General features: G+C 45.3%; 1 protein-coding gene across 15 annotated transcripts in view; it reads left to right on the forward strand.

Annotated features, from left to right (window-relative positions):
- The first annotated feature begins 887 nt into the window (after positions 1–887).
- KALRN (kalirin RhoGEF kinase) overlaps positions 888–20,064 on the forward strand; it is a 496,146-nt gene continuing 476,969 nt past the window's right edge. For 4 of the 15 annotated variants that reach the window (XM_072040789.1, XM_072040788.1, XM_027461530.3 and 1 more), the window contains exons 1-2: positions 3,145–3,159; positions 3,472–3,576. In XM_072040789.1, the coding sequence (XP_071896890.1) occupies positions 3,504–3,576 (73 nt within the window). In that variant the 5' untranslated portion in view covers positions 3,145–3,159; positions 3,472–3,503. Of the gene's footprint in view, positions 1,258–1,566; positions 2,127–3,119; positions 3,160–3,292; positions 3,577–20,064 lie in introns of those variants that run through there. The other 11 variants (XM_072040786.1, XM_072040787.1, XM_072040798.1 and 8 more) reach the window with 7 other exon arrangements.

The raw sequence follows: 20,064 nt of genomic DNA on the forward strand, positions 1-20,064 counted from the left end.
CTCTAGGTGGTTTTGTTTGTTTGGTTTATTTGGTGTTTTGTATCGCAAAGAAATTGGAAGTACCTTCAGCATTATAACAACAACAACAAAAAAAGGTGACATAGATTGCAGAAAGTATTTTATTCCATATTTAACAGCTCTTCTTTGAACAACGCAAATTGTGAACTTGTTGCTGAGACTTGAACTGAAATTGTGGTGGCTCCAAGTTGTTGAAGATACTTTACAGTGACTGCCCTGCTTGTATCACGATGGTAATGAAAATAGCAGCTCACAATGTCTGGGGCTGCATTGCTACTCCCTGATGTGTGTTCTCCCCATCCTGCATGGCCATGCTGCGTGCAAAACATGGCAACAGCGCTGGTGCTTCAATGATAATGCCATGAAAACAGTGAAAATGTTGTGCAGGGCTTTCCTGGCAAGTGGAGCTGCAAGCTCAGGAGTGCTGTGCCTAGCCCAACAGAGGTAGCAACAGAAATGTGCAGCTAGGTCTTGTTGTACTTTAAAGGAACTGAATTAAAAAAAAAAATATTCTTTACAAAGTGGGAATTCCCATTTGTTTTAAAGCATGAGAAAGACCTAGGGCCATTTCTGTTCTAATGAAGTTGCCCTGTGAAGAAAAAAAATAGTTGTTTTCAGAAACTATCTGTATTTTATATGGTTAACTCTAAGTGCCTTAACTGGTTTAATCATTAACAGAAATCAGTATAGTTATCAGCATGGCAGGTGAGTTAAATGAACTGCTCTCCATCTCAGCATTTTCTAAAGTGGTTGCAGGTTATGCAGACAAGGACATTTTCTGTTGCCTATCTGACTTCTACAATCAATGGTATAGGCCACACCTGCAGGATTCATATAAATTTCTGTCACTGACATCATTAATTCTCCTTGCTGAATGATGCAAAACCTTCCTTGCTATGGGTAACTCCTGTTGAGCTTCTAAGGATGCTCCTGGAGGAGGAACGCTTTGACTCAGAAACCCACCAGGCTGTACAAGATCCCAAGTGGACTCTAAGTGCTTCAATGGGAAGTCCTGATCTTCCCAGCTACCACAGCTTTAGCTCACACTTGCACATCAGTCTGCGTGTGAGAGTCTGGGGGGCAGAAAGGGCTAAGGAGTGAAGCATGGCTGCGTGTAGTGAATATTCAGAGATGAAATCTTGCGGCAGGATTTGAAATGGTGCAGCTTGCTTAGGCCTTGAAGAGAGAAGGCTTTTCTGCCTTGTGGTGTGAAAAAGGGATGAGTGGTCACTAAAGAAGGTTAGTGCTTAGAAGACTGATTGTGCTCAGGTGTTTGTGGTGTGTTAATGCCCTGCTGCTGGAGTTTGAGCTAGCCCTGGTGTGCTGATGGCCCTAAGGAGGCAGCACAGAGGTCTGCACCAAGCCTTGTTTTCTGCAGATAGTTGTGAAATGACCCTTTTTATCCCTAGGCATAAAAAGGTAAATGGCTGTACTTAAACACAGCTGGGGTGAGGCTTGGGAAATGGGCAGTAGATCAGGAGAGAATAAAGCAACCAGAGGGAAACTAAATGCTAGATCTCTATAGGATGCTTGCTTATAATTCTGCCATACCCAGGCCTGATGTATGGTTTGTTTCTCAATTCTGTTTCAGTTCCAGCAGTAAACAGTAAGGTTGGAGAAGACATGACTGAGATGCCCCTGCTCAGCCTGCCTGCTCAATGCTGTTCTGATATTTCAGCTTCTTCAGGGAAAGATTCAGCCTCTTATCAAGTACAATATACCTAGTCTGTGGGTGTGTGTCCAAATCCAGCCTTCCCCTATCCTCTGTTGGGAAGAGAGCTGATGGAGGAAATCCATTTTCCTGTGTTGTGTGAAATACTCAGCAGTAAAATAGAAAAGGCTCTGCTGGCCTCAGCTGCTAACCTGCCCAACAGATTGAGATCTGATCCAGACAGTGCTGCTTACAACCAGTTGGTTCTGAGATTTCTACTACCTGGAATATTTTATTTCCTGAGAGGCACTAGACTGGTGCTGAGCTCTTTGGAAGTGCCCCTGCGAATCCCTCTGTGGTGACCTGAAGACATTTTTCTGTCTTCTCCAGCACGCTTCCTCCTGTGTGCACCTCGAGAGTCCCTCAAATGTCTGAGTTCTTCAGTGGCAAAGGAGCGGTGAGTGGGCATCATCCTTACAGGGCTATGGGTATTGTGGGGGCATGGGGACCTGCTGGCTGAGACCCTTGGTCTTGAGAGTGGAAGGTGCTTTTCTGCAGCAGGGCTGGGTTATCCAAGGGTGATCCAGACAGAGGGGTGGCTGCTCCAGCGGTTGCTTCCCCTTTCCCAGGGCAGAGGTAACAAAAAATGAGCAACCAAGGTGTGAGAGCAGTCCTGTTTTACAGTGGGGCTCTGCCTAGGTGGAACATTGCTCCTTAAACAATGTTTTTCCTTAAGCAGGCTGCTAGTCCTAGGGCTGTTACGTGATTGCAGAGGAATGAGGAGCTGGTGAGGCTTCAAATAGGTGAACAGGAGAAGAAAGGAAAGTGCCCAAATGGCAAATATCTGCCTTTCTGTCTATCTCTGCCTGTCTGTGCTTGAAATCTTGATAGCTGGGCTTAGGGAATAATGTTTAACACAGCTGCTGGAGTACAAACAAGCATTCCTCACGGTGTTCCTTTGGGGACAACAATTATTGTCCCAAATCACAAATACTGCAGCTATAGAGCAGAGAAATAAAATCATTTGAATAGCTGCATCAGCAGCTGAGCTGGGAGCAGGACCTCGGCTTTTCCAACTCCTTTTGGCCTCTCCACCCCTGGGACCGCAAGGGGTAAGCCACGAAGGCGTACCTGCAGCAACACGCAGCTGCACCGAGCCTTTCCAAAACCCCTGAACAGCAACCAGGGAAGGAGGGAGGAAAAAAAAAAAAAGGGTGTGGGGGTGTGTTTCCTTTCAACCACAGGAGCTATTGCTCTCGATCCCCGACCACCTGCCCAGCTGACAGCCCCGGCACCGCGGCTGCTCGCCCGGGGGGCGGAATGGCAGCGGCGCAAGCTGGCGATGCGCAGCAGTAGGGCTGGGGGAGGAAACCCAGCACCAGCCCCCGGCTTGGGCTGCCCGGGGGGAGCCGCAGGCTCGGGAGGTGCCGGCAGGGGAGCGGTGGGTGCCGTGCCGAGCCGTGCCGGGTTATCAGCGCCGAGAGGGGCAGGTCGGAACAATAGCGGGCGGAGGGAGGGGACGGAGGGAGAGAGGGGGGCGGCGGCGGCGGGGACTCACTCGGCGGGGACTCAGCACCCCGCCCCGGGCAGCCCAGCCCAGCCCAGCCCCGGGGCAGCCGCCCCGCAGGCACCGCGGCTGGGATGAGCCGGGCGGCGCTCGGCTGGGCTCGCTGCTAAACGCGCCTCCATCCCTCTTCTCCTCCCTCCTCTCCTCCCTCCCTCTTTTTTTTTTTTTTTTTTTTTTTCCTCTCTCTCTCTCTCCCGGCTCTCCTCCTCCTCCCTAACTCACTGGATATTACCAGCCGCCGGGCTCGCCGCCTCGTCTCCCCCAGCCATGAATCCCAGCGAAGGGGCGGCGGAGGAAGGCGCTGTCCCCGACTCCGAGGTGGATGCTTTCTTCCGAACAGGTAAGGGGAGCCCAGGGGAAGGGGAAGGGGCTGGGGCACCGCCGGGCCCTGCCTGGGATGCGGGGCTGGCGGCGGCAGCGCGGGCACCGCCGGCAGCGGAGCCGAGGGAAGGGAGAGGAGAAGCGGGGAGAGAGCCGGGGGTCCCCGCCTGCCTCCTGGCTTTGTCCCCCGCAGCCCCCTGGGCTCGCTTCCCCGGCTCCCCTCCCCTCCGTGTCCCCGGGAAGATGCTGCCGCGGATCCGCCGCACGGGGCTGCCCTCCTACCGCCGGCCACGTCGGGAGGGGACCGGCCGGGCCCCCGCCCCCGGCAGCCCCAAAAACCCTACAGGGATGCTCGGCGTGTCCCCCACTAATCCCCTCCCCGGGGGACCCTGCGGGTCGCGGAGTCGGCTGCCCGCCCTATGCCCTGCCTGGGCTTCGAGGGTCGTCGGGCTCCGGCGGAGTGGGGGCTTCATTAATCGCTCCTTCGTTAATTAAATTCTGCGGGCAACGGGGATGTGCTGGGGCTCCCCCTGCGCCACCCGCCCGGGAGGTGCTGTTCCCTGGGGGCCCTCGGCTTTGCACAGGCTCAGCATCGCAGCTGAAACTACTTGCGGTCCCTCCCCCCCCGACGGAATCAGAGTCTCAAGAAAGTATTACGGGCTTCTTGGTAGATATTTAATTAAAAATTGTAAAGGATTAAATGCTTGTTTCATAAGGGGATTGACCCTTTTGGGCTGGGGTTGCCACTTATTGCCACAGCTGTTTGTCAAGACTTTGCTTTTCAGCTGTCTTCCTCCTTCTACCTGCTCATTAGCTATACAGAGTGCTTTGAGCTCCAGTTACAAAAAAACAACTATGTAATCACCAAAACTTTAAGTAGTTAAATCCTGAAGGCTGCAGCGGTTCCCTGCCATGGTAGACTGCACCCCATTTATGTGAAAACCCTTTGATCTAGAGGATAACTATAATAAGGTCTGGCTGTGTGTATCTTGTGATCCACAAGCCATTAAGGCATAGGATACTTGCCTGTTGATAGCTTACCAGGTTATAAGCTCATTTCCCAACTGCCTCAATATTAGCATTTGTAGGCAAATGAAGATTTCCTTAAAGAAAAGAAAAAAACACGCACACGAAACAAAAATCATGACAATTTTCCTTTCAGAAACACATCACTAAAGGTTCTCCCCACCTTTTCTCCTCTCCCCTCCTTCCTCCAAAACTAAATCATTTCCCTGTGGCACTGCCTTCTGAGCGTAAGCACATTAGCAGAATTGAATCTGGAGAGAGTCAAGTCTGTCGAGCTTTTATGAAAAAATAATAAAAAAATCTTAAATGAGGAAAAAGCATAGAGAAGCACTATGTTCTTCTTCCACTCTGTCTTCTTCCCTGGCTATTTCACCTGTAGAACCAGAAATACACTACTGCCTGTTTCAGCCTCTCAATGCTTCTGTTCCCCAAGGAAACAAAATCACAGAAATGTAGGCTTGGAAGGGATGCTCAGGCCACAGCCGTGTGCTGAAGCATGTGTATGCATGCAGGCCATCCCTAGTGGGTGGCTCATCTGCCTCGAAAAGCTTCATCGAAGGAGATCAGAAAATTCTTGTTTCTGCACTGTTAATGTAGCATTTTGTGTCCAAAAATATGACATGGAAAAATATTAGTAATTCATGTTGATTGCCAGCTGTTATAATGACTGGGGGACATCGCTGAGGAATGGGGAGAAAGCAAACGATAGCAGGCATGACTCACGTGAAATTGCAATGTTGGTTTTCTGCGATGTTTGCGTGCTGCTTGCTTCTTGGGGCTGTGACTGCCTGAAGCTGTTGCTAGTCTCACTGGATGGCAGAGAGACCAGCACATGTGGGGCTCTGGGGCTCCTCTTCACCCCCATCAGTCCCAGTCTTGCCTGAGTGAGGGCTGTGAGATGGGGTCTGGTTTGTAGTAGCTGTGGAGACCTGCATAGGCTTAGCATTTCTTTTCTCTTGGTATTAGCTTTTTGCTTTTATTTCTCCTGTCCTGGCTTGTATTCCGGATTTGTAAAGCCATAAAGCCATAACCATTGTGGCTTTCATGCTCTTGAATGGTCACACAAAAAAAAAAAAAAAAAAAAAAGAATCCGTGTGGCTTAAAGATTAGTTGCTCCAATAGCATGAGCATACACCAGGCTGCCTAAACCCATCCTGAATTCACAGCTACTGCATGGAAAAGCACGAATTCATTATTCTCAGTGAAAAGATGGAGTCCAAACAACTAATATCTCACTCGGAGGCTTTTAGCAAGCAGACGGGCTCTGCACTGAGCCGGGAGGATCGATAGGCTGCTCCCTGGTACCAGCAGAGGAGGCTGATGCTGGGAATGGCGCCGTGCACGGAGCAGCTCTGCCGGCAGCACCCAAACACTGGACATAGCGGTCCCTTTTCAGCGAGAACCATTGAGACAGCAGGTCTCTGAGCTGGAGCTGGGAAGTAAAACCAAGGGAATTAACACGAGGTGGTAAAGGAGGGCCTGTTCTGGAGAGTACACGGATGAGAACTAGGAAGGACTTTTCAGAAAAGAGTGGATTTAACACCTGTGTGGTTGGTGCTGGAATTCATCCCTGGAGGCACGCAGGACAGGGACTATTCTAGTTTTCACCATCAGATGCGTGCAGAGTAATTCTGTCTTTTAGAGAATCATTTCCATGTAATTGGGATAAAAATCACCATGCAGAGGGAAGGGACTTCAAGGGCAGAAATGACCATTGCAATCTCCAGCTCTGATTTGTGAGATAACAGGCTGCTGAATCAAGGCAGTAATTTCTGCAGAGTCTATCACTGCTGTTTGAGCTTATGTTTGAGTGAGAAACCAAATTTGTGCCTAGGTATACCTTATTAAGTTCCTCATGTCTATTTCAGTGACAGATAATAAAATACAAGCAAGTTCTGTAGAGCTCTTAGCAGTCTATATTAAAAGCATACTGAGACTTTTACATTGCATGGAACCGAAGCCAAATACCTGTTGTTTGAAACATAAAATGAGTCTCTTTGTAAAGTGTACAAATGACAGATCTCCCTCAGATACAGGCACAGAGGGAAAGCTTTGTCTTTGTGCCTAAGTTGCAGGAATTTCTGCAGCGTGTTTTGGAAGCAGAGGTAAAACAAATGAGAAAATCCTTTACCAAAATATTAAATATTTATAGAGGTCATTGACAGAACGGTTTAGCAAACTACTGATTACTGGGAAGGTTAATCATCAATACTTCTTATCCACTAGTGGAACGGTTTTCTAAATTATTTTTCTGGCACTTAACATTGATTATATCTGATATGAAGATGCCGAATTTGTCAGAGATAATTCCTGTGGGTGAGTTGAAAATTGATATTGTTCCATCTCCTTTGACTACGATGAATTATTCTGTTTGCTTTCGGCTCTCCACCAGCCCCTCAGACTTCCAGCATTGTTCATTTGTGCACAAGTGACTGGCAGCTCCGCTACTAAATAACTTTAAAATGATTGGCAGTGGCCAGGTTGTTTGATCAATAGATGTGCTTGAAATGATGTCTACGGAGAAGTGCTCCTCGAGGTTGATGGAATCAAGTGTCTCCTCGTAGAGCGGATAAATTGATTCAATCTAGTTGTCACAGGGAGTGAGGTGTTTGCATGACGCATGACTTCCTCACCTTGAGACTTCATAATTTATAAGGTCCGGTCCAGTAATGCATGCTGATAAAGGAGGCTCTGCCGTAGGAAAGGCTGTCAGGTTGTATGGACCACGTGGAAAGCGCCCATGCTCTTGATGGTGATGCTGTTAATTAAAATCCATACTGCTCTCTGGGGGCTTTGACCTCTGACCCTGTCAGGAATATGAGGTTTGTTCCTTTCTTTCCTTATTATCTAATGTAGGCATTGTTTCATGTGACTGATGTGGGAGAGAAAGCTGGTTATGTCACTCCATGTGAGGACCCAGATGCTCCCAAGTCTCTGTCACCACGCAGTCCAGTGCATGGGGTGGGCCATATGGATCTGCCCTGCTCTTCCCTGGGACCCTCAGAGGGATTTCTGCTGGACTGGGAACTGGCATGGACATATGACAAAGGACATGCCGGTGGATCCAGAGATTTTGGCAGGAGTAACCGTCATCTTCCCCCTCTGGCCCTGCAGGTGCTGCTCAGAAATGAGGCAGAACCTACTGATTTGTGAGGTCTTGTGACAGAAGGGGAAGGATCTCTGCTGTCTGGTCCTAGAAAGGAGTAATTTAAATTAGTGATTTAGTTCAGAAAAGGTATTTGAAGGAACATTTCTTTCCCAACTCCTTCCTTTTTCATCACTCAGAAGTATGAACAGGGCAACAGGGGTGACACCTGTTGGTTGTTAACAATGTGCTTCTGCTGGATGAGCTTTCATTGTGTTACAGGCCAGTAGGAAGGTATTTGTTCTGTCTGATATTAATCAAATTAAGAGGAACAGAGTTACTTCCAGAGACAAAGGCTTGTTGCATCTAGCTTCTGGTCAGAGCTGCTAGGTACTGAAGTCACAATCCTTGCTTTCCATAACAGGGTGAAGTAGGGCAAGTAAGATCATAGTGCAGACACCAGTGAAGTTCACAGGTGATGTGATGAGGTTTCATACATCACCTGTGATGTTACTGAAGGGGTGGGGAAAGCCCCTCTGGGGCCTTCACTGCCTTCACTGGGTTTGGGGGCAAAGATCACAAAGAAGGAAAGTGCTACCCCAAAATCCTTCCATCAAAGAGGAGCTCCACACAACTCTCCTAGTGCTCATGGAGACCGTTTTGCATCCAGCATAGGTGGCCACTTATGTTTTGGGGTGAAGGGCTCCATGGATACAAGCAAGCATCCCACTGGGCCATGAAAATATAACTACTGCTCTTCCCCCAAAACCCCTATATTGTGTCAAGTCCCATAATAATGTGCTAGAGAAACAGGGGGGCTTAGAAATGGGAGCAATTTTGTTTTTTTGCAGGTTCCCGCCCACTTCAAGCACACCCCCCTCTGTGTTTAGAGCCCCTTGAGGAATCCTCTGGCTGGGCAGGTGTTCTGGACCCCTTGAAGATTTGGGATGAAGTATTTTGTTGTTTCAGCTGCTGTGACCTTATGGTCCCTAGGAAGTTTGATTATGGACGTAAAGCAGCTTTATAGCTCCGTGGCGACCTGTACCATACAGTACCCAGTGGTATTTGTAAGTACTTCGTAGTTGCATCAAAGAAAATACTTATAGAGTATTAGACCTTATAAACCCACAGCGCTGTGCGTTTTATGGCTGGAACTTAAAGTAAGTCATGAAACAAGTTAGAGGTATTTATGCTTTTGTTTGATTTGGATTGGTGTCCTGCTTTTAATATTTCTTTAGATAAACAACTCCCGTTTTACAGGCTTTTATGGCACACATGCCTTGTGTTTAACTAAAGGGACTCTGCCATTTGGGGAATTTTGCCACACCACTCAGAGAATAACAGCGAATATTATGATATATGTGTTGCAAAAGAAAGCAGGATACAAAAAGAGAAGGCAAACAGATAAGTCAAATATGATTGTCTGAATAGAGAGCCCTAGGATGTAGAGGGCTGTAAGAAAGAAGCCATAATATTGTGATTTTTTTTTTTCCCCACTCAGTTCTGGGAAAGACTGTGTTGTTACCGTCACACTTATTCAGAAGACTTCTGAGGAATTGTTTGGGAATTTTCACTGATGTAACCAAAACCAGCACTTGGTCCTGGCACTGCAACAGCAGCCATAAATCTAGGTTCAAGTCAGTCACCTGTGCAAGATGTGGATTGCAGCATGTTGAAGTAAGGTTTCATGTTTTGCAGGCTAAGGATGGAGTGATATTTCAGCAAAATATTTGGTTTTCTTTTTTTTTTTCTTTTTTTTGTGTTTTGTTTCATGTCTGTTTCAGAAAGCCTGGTGTTTGAAATTCAGGACAAGGACTTTCCTCTGTTTTAAGTCATTGCAAAAGTTACGTATGTGACTGCTGGAATAACATCTTTTTCAGTCACTTTTCATTTATTTTGTTTAGCACAATTCAGTTAAGGTTGGAAATGGTATATTCAAATTACATACATTCAGTGCTAAAGTCGGAAATAGCAGGTAAAAAAAGGATTGAAGTTTAAATAATTCCTGTTCCCTACTCAGGGGCTTAGGAAATATTTAAAAGTGGAAACAGAACTATAAAAATTGATTTGTATTTGCTTGCTTTCATTAACCAGTGCCTAGAATAAATTGTGTCTTATTGGGGTTCTTTCTCCCTAAACGACATGTGTGGCTTTGCTACTAAACCTAGGGCTGCCTTCTGTTTCTTCAAAAATTACACTGCATAATGGCTGGGAACATATAAGTACATAGGCCTAATTTGTCACACTCCCACTTCAAGGCAACAAATTGCCTTTAAAACTAAAAATGAAATTCCCTTTTTGTAACCTTAATTATCTGAACCAGCATTTCAGTCTCACTGATGGAACAAAACTACCATAATTAGGCAGACTTTAGTTTTTAGCGTAAGGTCACATCATGCTTTGCTGAGAATAATAAGAGGAAATGATCTTCAATTTAACATCGCGGTGACTGGCAGACCAGCTGCTCTGGTCATTTCTGTTAGTGAAGTGGCCTTGGGAAAAAGGGTGAGTGAGTGCTGTTTGTGAGAGAAATTAAATTAACCTCATGGCGTAATTGGTACCCATGCAGAGACTTAGTGGAGTTTTCAGGTTTTTTAAACCCTTTTGTACGTGTGTGCAATAAGCTGTAATGAAGAGGCAGAAGGTAAAGCATATCTTGAAAATAAAAATTGATAAAAGGAAAGATTTCCCTCTCAGAAGTTGCTCTCCTCTGGGGATGGTGAGCCTGCCTTGGCAAGGGGAGCGCAGGGAAAAGCAGCAGAGGTGGTGTGTCCCGGTGCAGCCAGGATATGAAGGATGGAGGCTGGTCCAGGCTGGTTTATTACCTGAAATTAGAATAGATGCTGCAAAGAGGGCTTTGTGAAGGTTCCCCGCTAATGCCGACACTGCTGCGTGGTTCACGACTCCCGGGGTGTACCCTGGTGCTCCTGCTGTTGTAATCGCAACTGGCAGCCTAGGCTGGAGCAGCATTGTCAGCTGGAAACAATAGTGGCTGATTCTTGTTTGTCAGCTGGGACAATAGCCCCGCTGATGGGCTGCGGTGGAGGAGAGCCGGCCCCCTTTGTATGGCAGTGCAGGCATGGCAGATGGCTAATTGGACATGATAAACCACGGGGGCAATGGGGAAGAAAAAGGAGATCTGCAGGGATTATCGGCTTGTGTCTCCCATGTTTAAAATATATAAACAAAGAAGAGTATTTTAAATATGCTTTTCATCAGCTTTTTTTTTTTTTTTCTATGAATATATCATTCGAAACCCACTAACTAAACTCCTTTTCCTAGCTAATGTGAGGCATGCTTTATTAGCTGGGAGCAAATCACATTACTGGATGGGAAGGTGGGCAAACACATGGCCCCCAGAGACGCTGGCATGGCACTTAGGAAAATTAGCAGTGCGTATTTTTCACCGGTCTTCTAAGTGAACGTCAAACTGTTGTGCCAAACAGCATCCAAGCTGAAAACAAAGAGCTTCGTGGCAGTGCTTTTTGGGAGTGGAAAGTTCAACTCTCCTCTAGTTTGCCTGGGTGCCAATAGACAACCATCGGTTTTGCATCACTGAAAAGTTAAGATGATTAATGAGAGCATAATTTATGTATTTAACTGTCTTTTATTAGGCTTTACAGAGAATATACTATAAAGCCAGGTTCTGAGGCCTTTATTTAGACAAACTTTTGCTTATTTAAAACAGCTTTATAAAAAATGGAATGAAGACTTTGAGGTATGTGTCAATCCCATGTAGTTTTCAAGTTAAATGTCCTTTTGGTATGAGGTCTGTAGGGGCTCTGGGCTGCAGGCTGTGAGCTCAAGGCTCACGCCCACAGACTGGTAGCAGCAGTCCATCCCTTTGGACGTATTATAATTCTGGTTTTGCTCACCCCTCGTTTAATGGTGAGATGAAAAGCACACCCCTGCTGACATTCGTTAATTTTTTCTGCTGTTCATGAAGATGGTTTAAGAAGTAAAGCTGTAGTGGGGTCATTGCACTGGTGGCTGCTGCAGCAACCCACGGTCCTCGCTGGCTTTAACACCCAGATTTGTAAAATGGTATCAAGTGCCTAGGATATTTTACTATTTTAGTGCGTCTCGTAATACTAATGTTATGGCATATAACAGATACATTCAAATTGCAGTAAAAATAAATCTGCAAGAGGTTAAAAATAATAGCTAACAAGAAATATGCGGTACTCTGGTAGCAGATTTACTTTCTGTGGAGATGTCTGGACTGTGTTTCTCGTGCACTGTTTACTACTGTCTTTTCCCACAGGACAGGTTTAGTGGAAATGCCAGATGAGAAGTTTCATGGGTTGCTGCTGGTTTCGGCAGGTCCCAGTGCTCTACCTGTCAGTCTGCACAGGCCTTGAAGCTATAGGTGCAGGAGGCCAGTTGAAGTGAGTGGATGTAGGGCTGATCTCTTACAGGCCCGGCTGCATTGCTGTTATGTTATGATGGCTCTCTACAGGAGTTTATTTCTCTAATTGTCTCTGTCACTGATTAGTTCCTTCTGAAGTAAATGTTGCACGAACGCTGAACAAAAAGATGGTCCCTGCCACAACGTGTTTACGATAAAAGCGCTTAAGTGGATTGTGAATTCATTTAACCAAAGACTCGTCTTTCGCTTTGCTCTGCTTTTGAGCAGAGGATGAGCCAGTGGTGTTATAGGGGGCTGATGCTGGGTGTGGAGCAGAGGGAATGGCTGAGAACTATGCAAAAATAACTGGGGGAGAAATGAGAAAACTGTAGGGAAACCTGAAAATGTGGGAGAAAGCAACAAAGGTATCAGTCATATCAATCAGAGTACTTCAGAGCTGGAAGGCCCTTTGCTGGGAAAGCGATCGCAGCCTGCATCCTTCGTGGAAGGAAAGTGAGTGATGTCAGTGTGGGGAAGGTCAGAAGCCAAAGGAAACAGCAGAAATGAGACAATAAGAGGTTTGATTACCTTTGGCTCTCCATCCTGAAAACTACAGCTCTAGGTTTTCTCACGTGTAAGATGAAAATATCAGCAGGCTTTGGCTGGGTACATAGTTAAAAGAGGGAACAGGGCATGCCTATGCATGTGTCATACTCAGAAAGAGGAAGGTGGCCATGCAAAGCACAGGAAAAACAGTAGGATTTTCTCCACCAGGAGATGCCTGTCACCATCTATGACCATTATTATCACACTGCAGTCTTTTAATGGTGACTGTACCAAATGCCTGTCTTGCTTTGATGCTGGAGAAATAAGACATTTGCCTCTGAAGCAAAGACAGAGAGCCAAAATCCTTGGGTGTTCTCCTTCACATTTAATGTCTCGTGTTCATAGAAACATGGCCTGATGAGGCAGCCTCCTTGGATCCGGCTGCCGCTGTGTTCGCAGCAATTTAACTTTCCTGTTCTGCTTTTCCGTGCTGAAGCAGGGAGTTCAGGAGTGATGCTAATAGAGTCAGTCTGAAGCATTCAGATAAATTTAGTCCGAAGGAGCCAGTCAGGCCTGCCGGGTAAATAGTAATGATCTTGTGAGCTTCCAGGACTGAGATCTACGGTGTGTGGTTCTCTGGTTAGCAGCTTGCTCCAATTCAACTCAATCCTGCTGGAAAGTTAGCCAGGGTGTTAAATGGGTCAGCTATCTGTTACAGGTTCCTGATGGCCTGTTATCTCTGCTTCTTCAGGTGATTCATCAATTTCCTAATGAGATAGTCTTTAATTATTAGGGACCAGGAGAAAGTTGCTAACACTGGCTTGGTTTTAAACACCTCTGGTGCTAAATCTGAGCAGAGGGAAAAGCTGTTTGCTTAGATGAGCTCAGATTGATTAAAATAGTTTTGTGTGGTAATGAGAATTTGTAAAAATGATGTTTCTCAGGATGTGAGTCCTTATCATGGGAAAAGATTTAAACAACAACAACAGAAAAAAAATGTTGCTTGCCTACATCATTGAGTTAGGCAGCTCAGACCTGGTTGCTGTGCCTGGGGTAGATCTCAGCACTCAGTCTAGCTTCAGCTCCACTGCATTTTTATTTATTTATTTTTTTTTTTCACTTGAGGCTTATGGTGGTCACGTGCAGTAGTTCAGAACCGGCAGCTGGTGGGCTCTCACACAGGTGGTCAAATGGCAGCTTTCTGCAGCTTCCACCTCAGAAGTCAAGCTGTGCTCAAGACGTGCAGGATGAACAGAAATTGCATTGCTTGGCTCAGCGCTCCTTGGTGTGGAGTGACAATGGTAATTAGAAATAGCATACAAATTTTGTGAGGCATTTCAAAACATGTGAAAAGTTACAGTCTTTGTGTAGGATAGGGAAGTCTTACCAAACCCACCTATGAAATGGGAATAATCAGACATAAAGCTGTAGTAAATTGTTTTCTTGAGGTTATATGTGCTTTGCACAATTTTTTTTTCCTCTTTAAAACCCACATTCTGGTCATGGAGCACACCCTGCCAAAATGCTGTGTGGCTTTAACTTACATTGCCAGGGCACGGACCAGGAAAAGCACACCAATCCCTTTGTACCTCGGGATTGTCAAAAGTCACGGCTAAAGTGACAGGTGAAATCAGATTGATGTGCAAACACTCAGTTCCTCTTAAACCACTCGGTACAGACACCTATATATGGATGCTGGTGACCTACTTCAGACAGGTTGTACGGTTTGGCCTTACTCCTGGAAATGGGATTAACGCACCTTTCCTGCATCCACACTAGCCAGTCAAATGGTCTTAAGATTTTCATTACGCTGACCCTATTTTTAAATATACGTAGGTCATATCCACATCTGGCTCAAGAAATGGCCCAGAGCCAGTGGCAGCAGAGGAGCTCTAGTAATTTACACAGGCGGAAATTCTGGCCCGTGTTCAGCTGACAGACTCTTGTGGGGATGGGGCCAAAGAGGACTGGTAGCAGAGTAAGGATATTTCTAATTTAATGTGTTAAGACATCCAGATGATTTTTCTCATCACCATGGTATCCAAATGCTCAAAAAAAATGAGGCACTTGGGCTCTGGGTCCATTCTGCTCACTGTTTGGTATGGTCCCCTGTGCCTTTTTTGTAATGAGCATGCTGCTGTGAAAGTTACATCTATTAAATGCTAAATGTAAGAGAGATTTAATGACATGCTATTAAAAAGTTCCACCTACCTAAAAATGCTTTGCTTTTCCAGCCCAGGTTTGGTAATATATTCCATATTTTACAGAGATCTCTTCATGAGGAGAATGCTGTCAGGAGCCATTTAAAACTCTGATCCTGCTCTTTTTTTGGTCTTTTACAAGTGCCAGATTCCCTTTTGCTACAGATCCAACTGCTCTGCCACGAGGTTTATGCCATGGATGTCTCCCGTGGGTACATGAGTTACTTGGGGGCACGGGGAGGTACCTCCTCTCCGGTTCCACACAGCATAGTTTAACAGAGCTATAAACATAGTATATGATTTCCTTCCCTTGGTCTCATTTTTCCTCATACTTTTTCCTCTTGGTGTACATATCTAGTGAATGTGAAAGCTGCATGTCGCTCCTCCAAATGGGGCCTTTCGTTTCATGTGGCGTCGTCCAGGGTAGAATAAATACCTGCGGCCTTCTGAGGAGAGCTGGACCACTTACCACCTGTGTGTAACTGCTACATTCCCCATGTGTGGTGTGAAGGAGAGAATTAGGAAGAGATGTGAAATGACTCCTCCAAAGAGTCATTTTCATGCTAACAAGAAATAAAGTCTGAAGTTCCCTGGCAAGGTTTCCCTTTGGGAAGGTGCATGGGATGTGATCTCTGGCTTTGCTTCCTGGGTGCCCCAAATCCAAACGAGCTTCTCTTGTTGAATTGAGCAGGAGTGCTAGGGGAGGCAATTTGTCATTCCTTTCCCTCTTTTCCCACTTCTGGGGTGCACAGTGGCCCTATTTGTACACAGAATACCTGGATTTTGAATGGAAAGGACAGAAACTTTATACAGATTAAGCTGAAAGTCCTGAAACTAATAGGATAACACAGAGGGCAGACTTGGTGAAGTACACACATGAAAAAAAAGCAGGACTAAGTTCTTTTTATCTACCATGCAAACATGTTAACAGCTGCAGCTAATGACTTCTAAAGGGATCTCCTCTTCTGGCTCCCTTTTTTGCTTTTACCGTCTATGTATGTATTTTCCCTGGGAGGAGAACTGTTCCAGGACTGGAATTTAAGCTTCCCTAATTGTTATTTTTCCTTTTGGTGTATGGGCACCTTGCAACCAGTGGCTCAGACAGCAGCCTGAAGCCCTTAGGTTTCCGAAGTAGCCAACTGTAGCGATCTATTTTTAAAAGGTTATTTTCATGAATTGGATTTTGTGACCTGATTTGAACTGGTCTTGGGCACACGCGTGTTGTGTCACCTCAGCCTTAGCCCACAGGAGCCTCGCTGCTGCCCATCTCCCCATTGCAATCCCAGCTGCTTTCTGATCATACCCAGTTCTGAGGCTTGCTCTTAGCCTGGCCTGGCAGGGGTAACATGCCAGCCACTTCTCAGGCAGCAGGAAATTATTCTCTTCCTTCTCAGTGCTGTTTATCCCGTGGCTTGTTGATGGAGGGAGTTGCAAAGTTTTTGCTGGGGAAAGCAAAACTGTTTGTAACAGTCTTCCTGTTTCTTGGCTGTCCTGCTTGCCTTCAAGTGGTGGGAGGCTGGAGTTGTGGCTGTTCTCTTTTACGAAATACCATTATGTTCTTGATTTTGGCTATCTGCAGAAAGTGATTTAAAAACCCTCCATGACTGCATAGTTACTTTATGTAAGCTTCATCCCTAATTTTGCCATTAACGTACAGATGTAGGTATTGTGTAAAACCTTAAATCATGAGTTACAAACACCCATGTTCCTCAGCTACATCAAACAAAGCTTGAACAGCCTCGATCTGGAAAGCCACTGGCTTTTGCATCATTTGTCCCTTATATCTAGCCTGGGCACATGCTTGCTAAGTTCCTCTTAACATCAGTGGTACAAGAGTTGTACAGCAGGACTCTGGTGGGCACTGGCCTGGGTTTGTACCTCATTTTATATGAGGCATTCAGCATGTAGGAGTGAATATAAACCTTGTATTCAGTCTCTTGAAACTGTCTCAATATTTCTATTGTGTAATTCTACACAATATTTCCACTGTGCTGGAGTAACTTGAGTTTATTCTCCTTCTAGAAACAAATGGGAAAGCTGTACTGCATTGCTTTGGATTAGGTGGTGTTGATGGTCGAGAAAACTGTCTGTTTGCATTGTACTTTTACATGCAGATAAGTAAATGAATATGTTAATTTAGAAGTTGAAGACTTGTCACGGAGATATTTATCACACAGGACTCCTGCAGGAACTCTGCAGATTGACGGGGTCTTTAGATGGGAAGCCTGCATGGATGTATAGCTGCTGATGGATCTCTTGTTTGCACACATCCATTAGAGACAAAAGAGACACCTAGGTTTGAAATTGCACTTTCTTTGAAGTCAAAACTTGAGGTTCACAGTTTTGAAGCTGTTGGAGCAAGTAAACCCCACCACAGCAATTGTTGGGAAGGAAAGCTGGATTCCTAATATTCTGGCTGGATATCTATATTATGTGGAATAATTATATTCCTCTAACCGTGTTCTTTATGATTATTATATTCCTTTCTTGCTTTTGTGCATTTCCTATTCGAAAATTAAGCTTTCTAATGGTGATGTCTGTGAACAGGTATTTGCTGAATTTGACTGTACAAATTGCTGCATTTTTACATTGAGAGGTAATTCATATCTGTGACTCTTCCATAGGACTTCCAGGTAAAGACTCTGTTCTTAACACCTCCTGTGTCTTTGCATCACCTCTCTTGCTTTAGGCTAGGTAAAATGAGCACAGCCTCTGGCAGCTCTGTGTCAGGATCAGCACATGCGAGTACCACATCCAGGCACCCTGTCCTTCCCAGCTGCTGCCAAAGCAGTCCGGGAATATGTGGGCTTCCCGTCACGCCCCAGCCTGTATGTCTGGAGGAAACTTCCCTGTATCTTCCGCTTTTCCTGTCCATCTGCACATGGGTCCAGCAAGTCACAGCTCATTGTTTAAGATGGCAAAGTGTGTTGTGGTCCAGCAGTGTGAAGGGGGCCGTAAAAGGATGTTATTGTTGTTAAAGAAGTTTATAAGCTGTTAAACACCATGCGTTGGCCAAGCAGAGTTTTCCCATTTCCACTGCTTGATAACAGGCTCATAAGTGAGCACCTGTTGTGGGCAAAGAAGGGGAAACACAGGCTCTAAACAGAGCTGCTGTGTCCCAGAGCAATGGATGCTTCTGGTGCTGGTTGCTAAGTTTTTAGCAAATCAATCTTCCCCATATCTCAGCTCTCTTCTGCTTTTCAATGTTTAGTTCTCACACAGGGTAAATTGTGGTGCAGCAGCTGGAATGCAGCTTTTTTGACAGCAACTCCTGAGCTTCTGCATCCATAACTTCTCTGAGGCTCCCTTACATATAGCCTGGCCTGCTTTATCTTGGACAACTCAGTTGGTATTTCTAATGGCTTACTCTGGTGGTGTCTGTGCATCCACGTGCAGTCAGCAACTTTCATCCTAACGTCGTAGGTGTGATGGAGGTACAAGGGTCAGTGTTATTGCAATGGAAATGCCTCAGCAGTAGCCTTTGATAAAGGAAGGAATGTTGCATGCCTGGAAGGTGAAAGGTTTGTGCCTTCATGGGTAGGAGCCATAATTTGAGTAAAGGAGTCTTATGTTAAAGACCAGGATCTTTTACTAGGTTTTCTATTCTGTGCATCTCATCTTTGCTGGCGCATGTCAGAAATGCAGATTCTTCAGTTTTTCATGTTCATTTTAAATATCAGTTATTCCCTTGCTGTGATAACTGAGGCATTGCAGAAAGAGGATTTTTGCATTGGAGTAATCCTAAAAGAAAAGATTGCTTCTGTACAAAGCAAAGCCCATGGTCCCGTTGTTCTGTGTTCCTCTTGTCGTCATTAAAGCTTTCCGTGTTAGACCTCAAGCAACCCATATCATCACCAGCTTTTCCTGCTGCTGGAGCCTGCAGTGAGACCATAATCCTGTGATTGCCATCGCAGTGTCTTCCCCTATAATGTGATTTTACAAATCTAACACTGTGCTTTCCCTGCAGGAACAACAGCAACAAGAAGATAGGCTGCAAATAGCAATGTTAGCAGAAGTAAGCAAGTATCCTGTTGTCTGTTAGTGCTGGACAATCAGCTAGCTCATTTTCACCTTGTAATGCCAAGGTTGTAGAGAAGTTTAGTGGATAATGCAAAATTCAGGAGACGAAGGTCCTACTTCTGCTGTGGCCTGCTGGATGACATTAAGCAATTAGCATCCCTCCATGCCTCAGTTTCCCTCTGAGAATTGGGTAATTGGCTGTGGATGAAAAGCCCTGTACAATAATAACACTTAAAGCCGTGCACATAACGGTTATTAACACGGAGCGCTGTCATCATCTCTGCTTTATAAATGTGAGGAACTGAGGCAGAAAATGGTTTGCCAAAAGCTATTGATGCAGGCAGGGCAAGAGTCCTCATTAGACCTCTGGAGCTGGCGGCTGCTGGGCCAGCCTGCAGGCTTCGTGCTGCTCCTCAGCCTCCTGCCCCTGCACACCACAGCGCTGGTCTATGCGGGGACGCGGGCATGCAGAGCAGGTTCAGGCTCGTTCCTTTCAGTGGTCCCACTGAGTGAATTGGAGAAGTAATAAACAAAATGTTTTTTATCTAGGAAAAAAAGGTTTTGAGCCCTCCGTTTTTAACGAGAATACATTAATAGTACACAATATATGGGACAGCATTGTCCTAATTAGTTTTCTGTTGAAATTAGCAGTCCTTGAGTTCAAGAGGAATACATTTAGGCCGACACAGTGTCATTGAAATATTCTCAGGACTTTTTGCTGTCTGGTTTTGAATATGAGCTGAAGCTCTGGCATCATGGAACCTCTTCTGGGCAGAGCTTTGCTCTTCATTTAAAATGTTCTCCCTCTTTAAAAGCAAGCTTCTTTGTGTAATTTGAATCCATCTTATGTTAGGGTGTATATTTAGAATCCAACCATATTTTTTTTTGTCTCTAAAATTCTTGGATAGCAAGTCCATTAAGAAATCTCAGTGTTGCCAAACCCGTTTAAGACATTTGGAACTTCAATTACCTGCTGAACTCTTAAAAAGTAATTTGGTAATGAAAGCAGTGAATGCATTCTGCAGTGTTTGAGGATTGCTTACAGAGATAAAATGGTTTTGGCTGGTTGTCAGATAAATACTTTTATTCTGAAGCATATGTAGAACATTTTTTAAAATGAATCTGAAGAGTCTAATCTTTCAAAACATCTCTGAACAAATTCTGGATTAACAGATCCTTTATTCTTAAAATAAGGAAATCATTTACATTTTGCACCTTAGGAGCATCTTTCGTTTCTGGATTGGGATGGATTGTACAAAATCAAATGAACTCACTCTAACC

Source organism: Anas platyrhynchos, chromosome 7, assembly GCF_047663525.1.
Source record: "Anas platyrhynchos isolate ZD024472 breed Pekin duck chromosome 7, IASCAAS_PekinDuck_T2T, whole genome shotgun sequence".
Classification (NCBI taxonomy): Eukaryota; Metazoa; Chordata; class Aves; order Anseriformes; family Anatidae; genus Anas; species Anas platyrhynchos.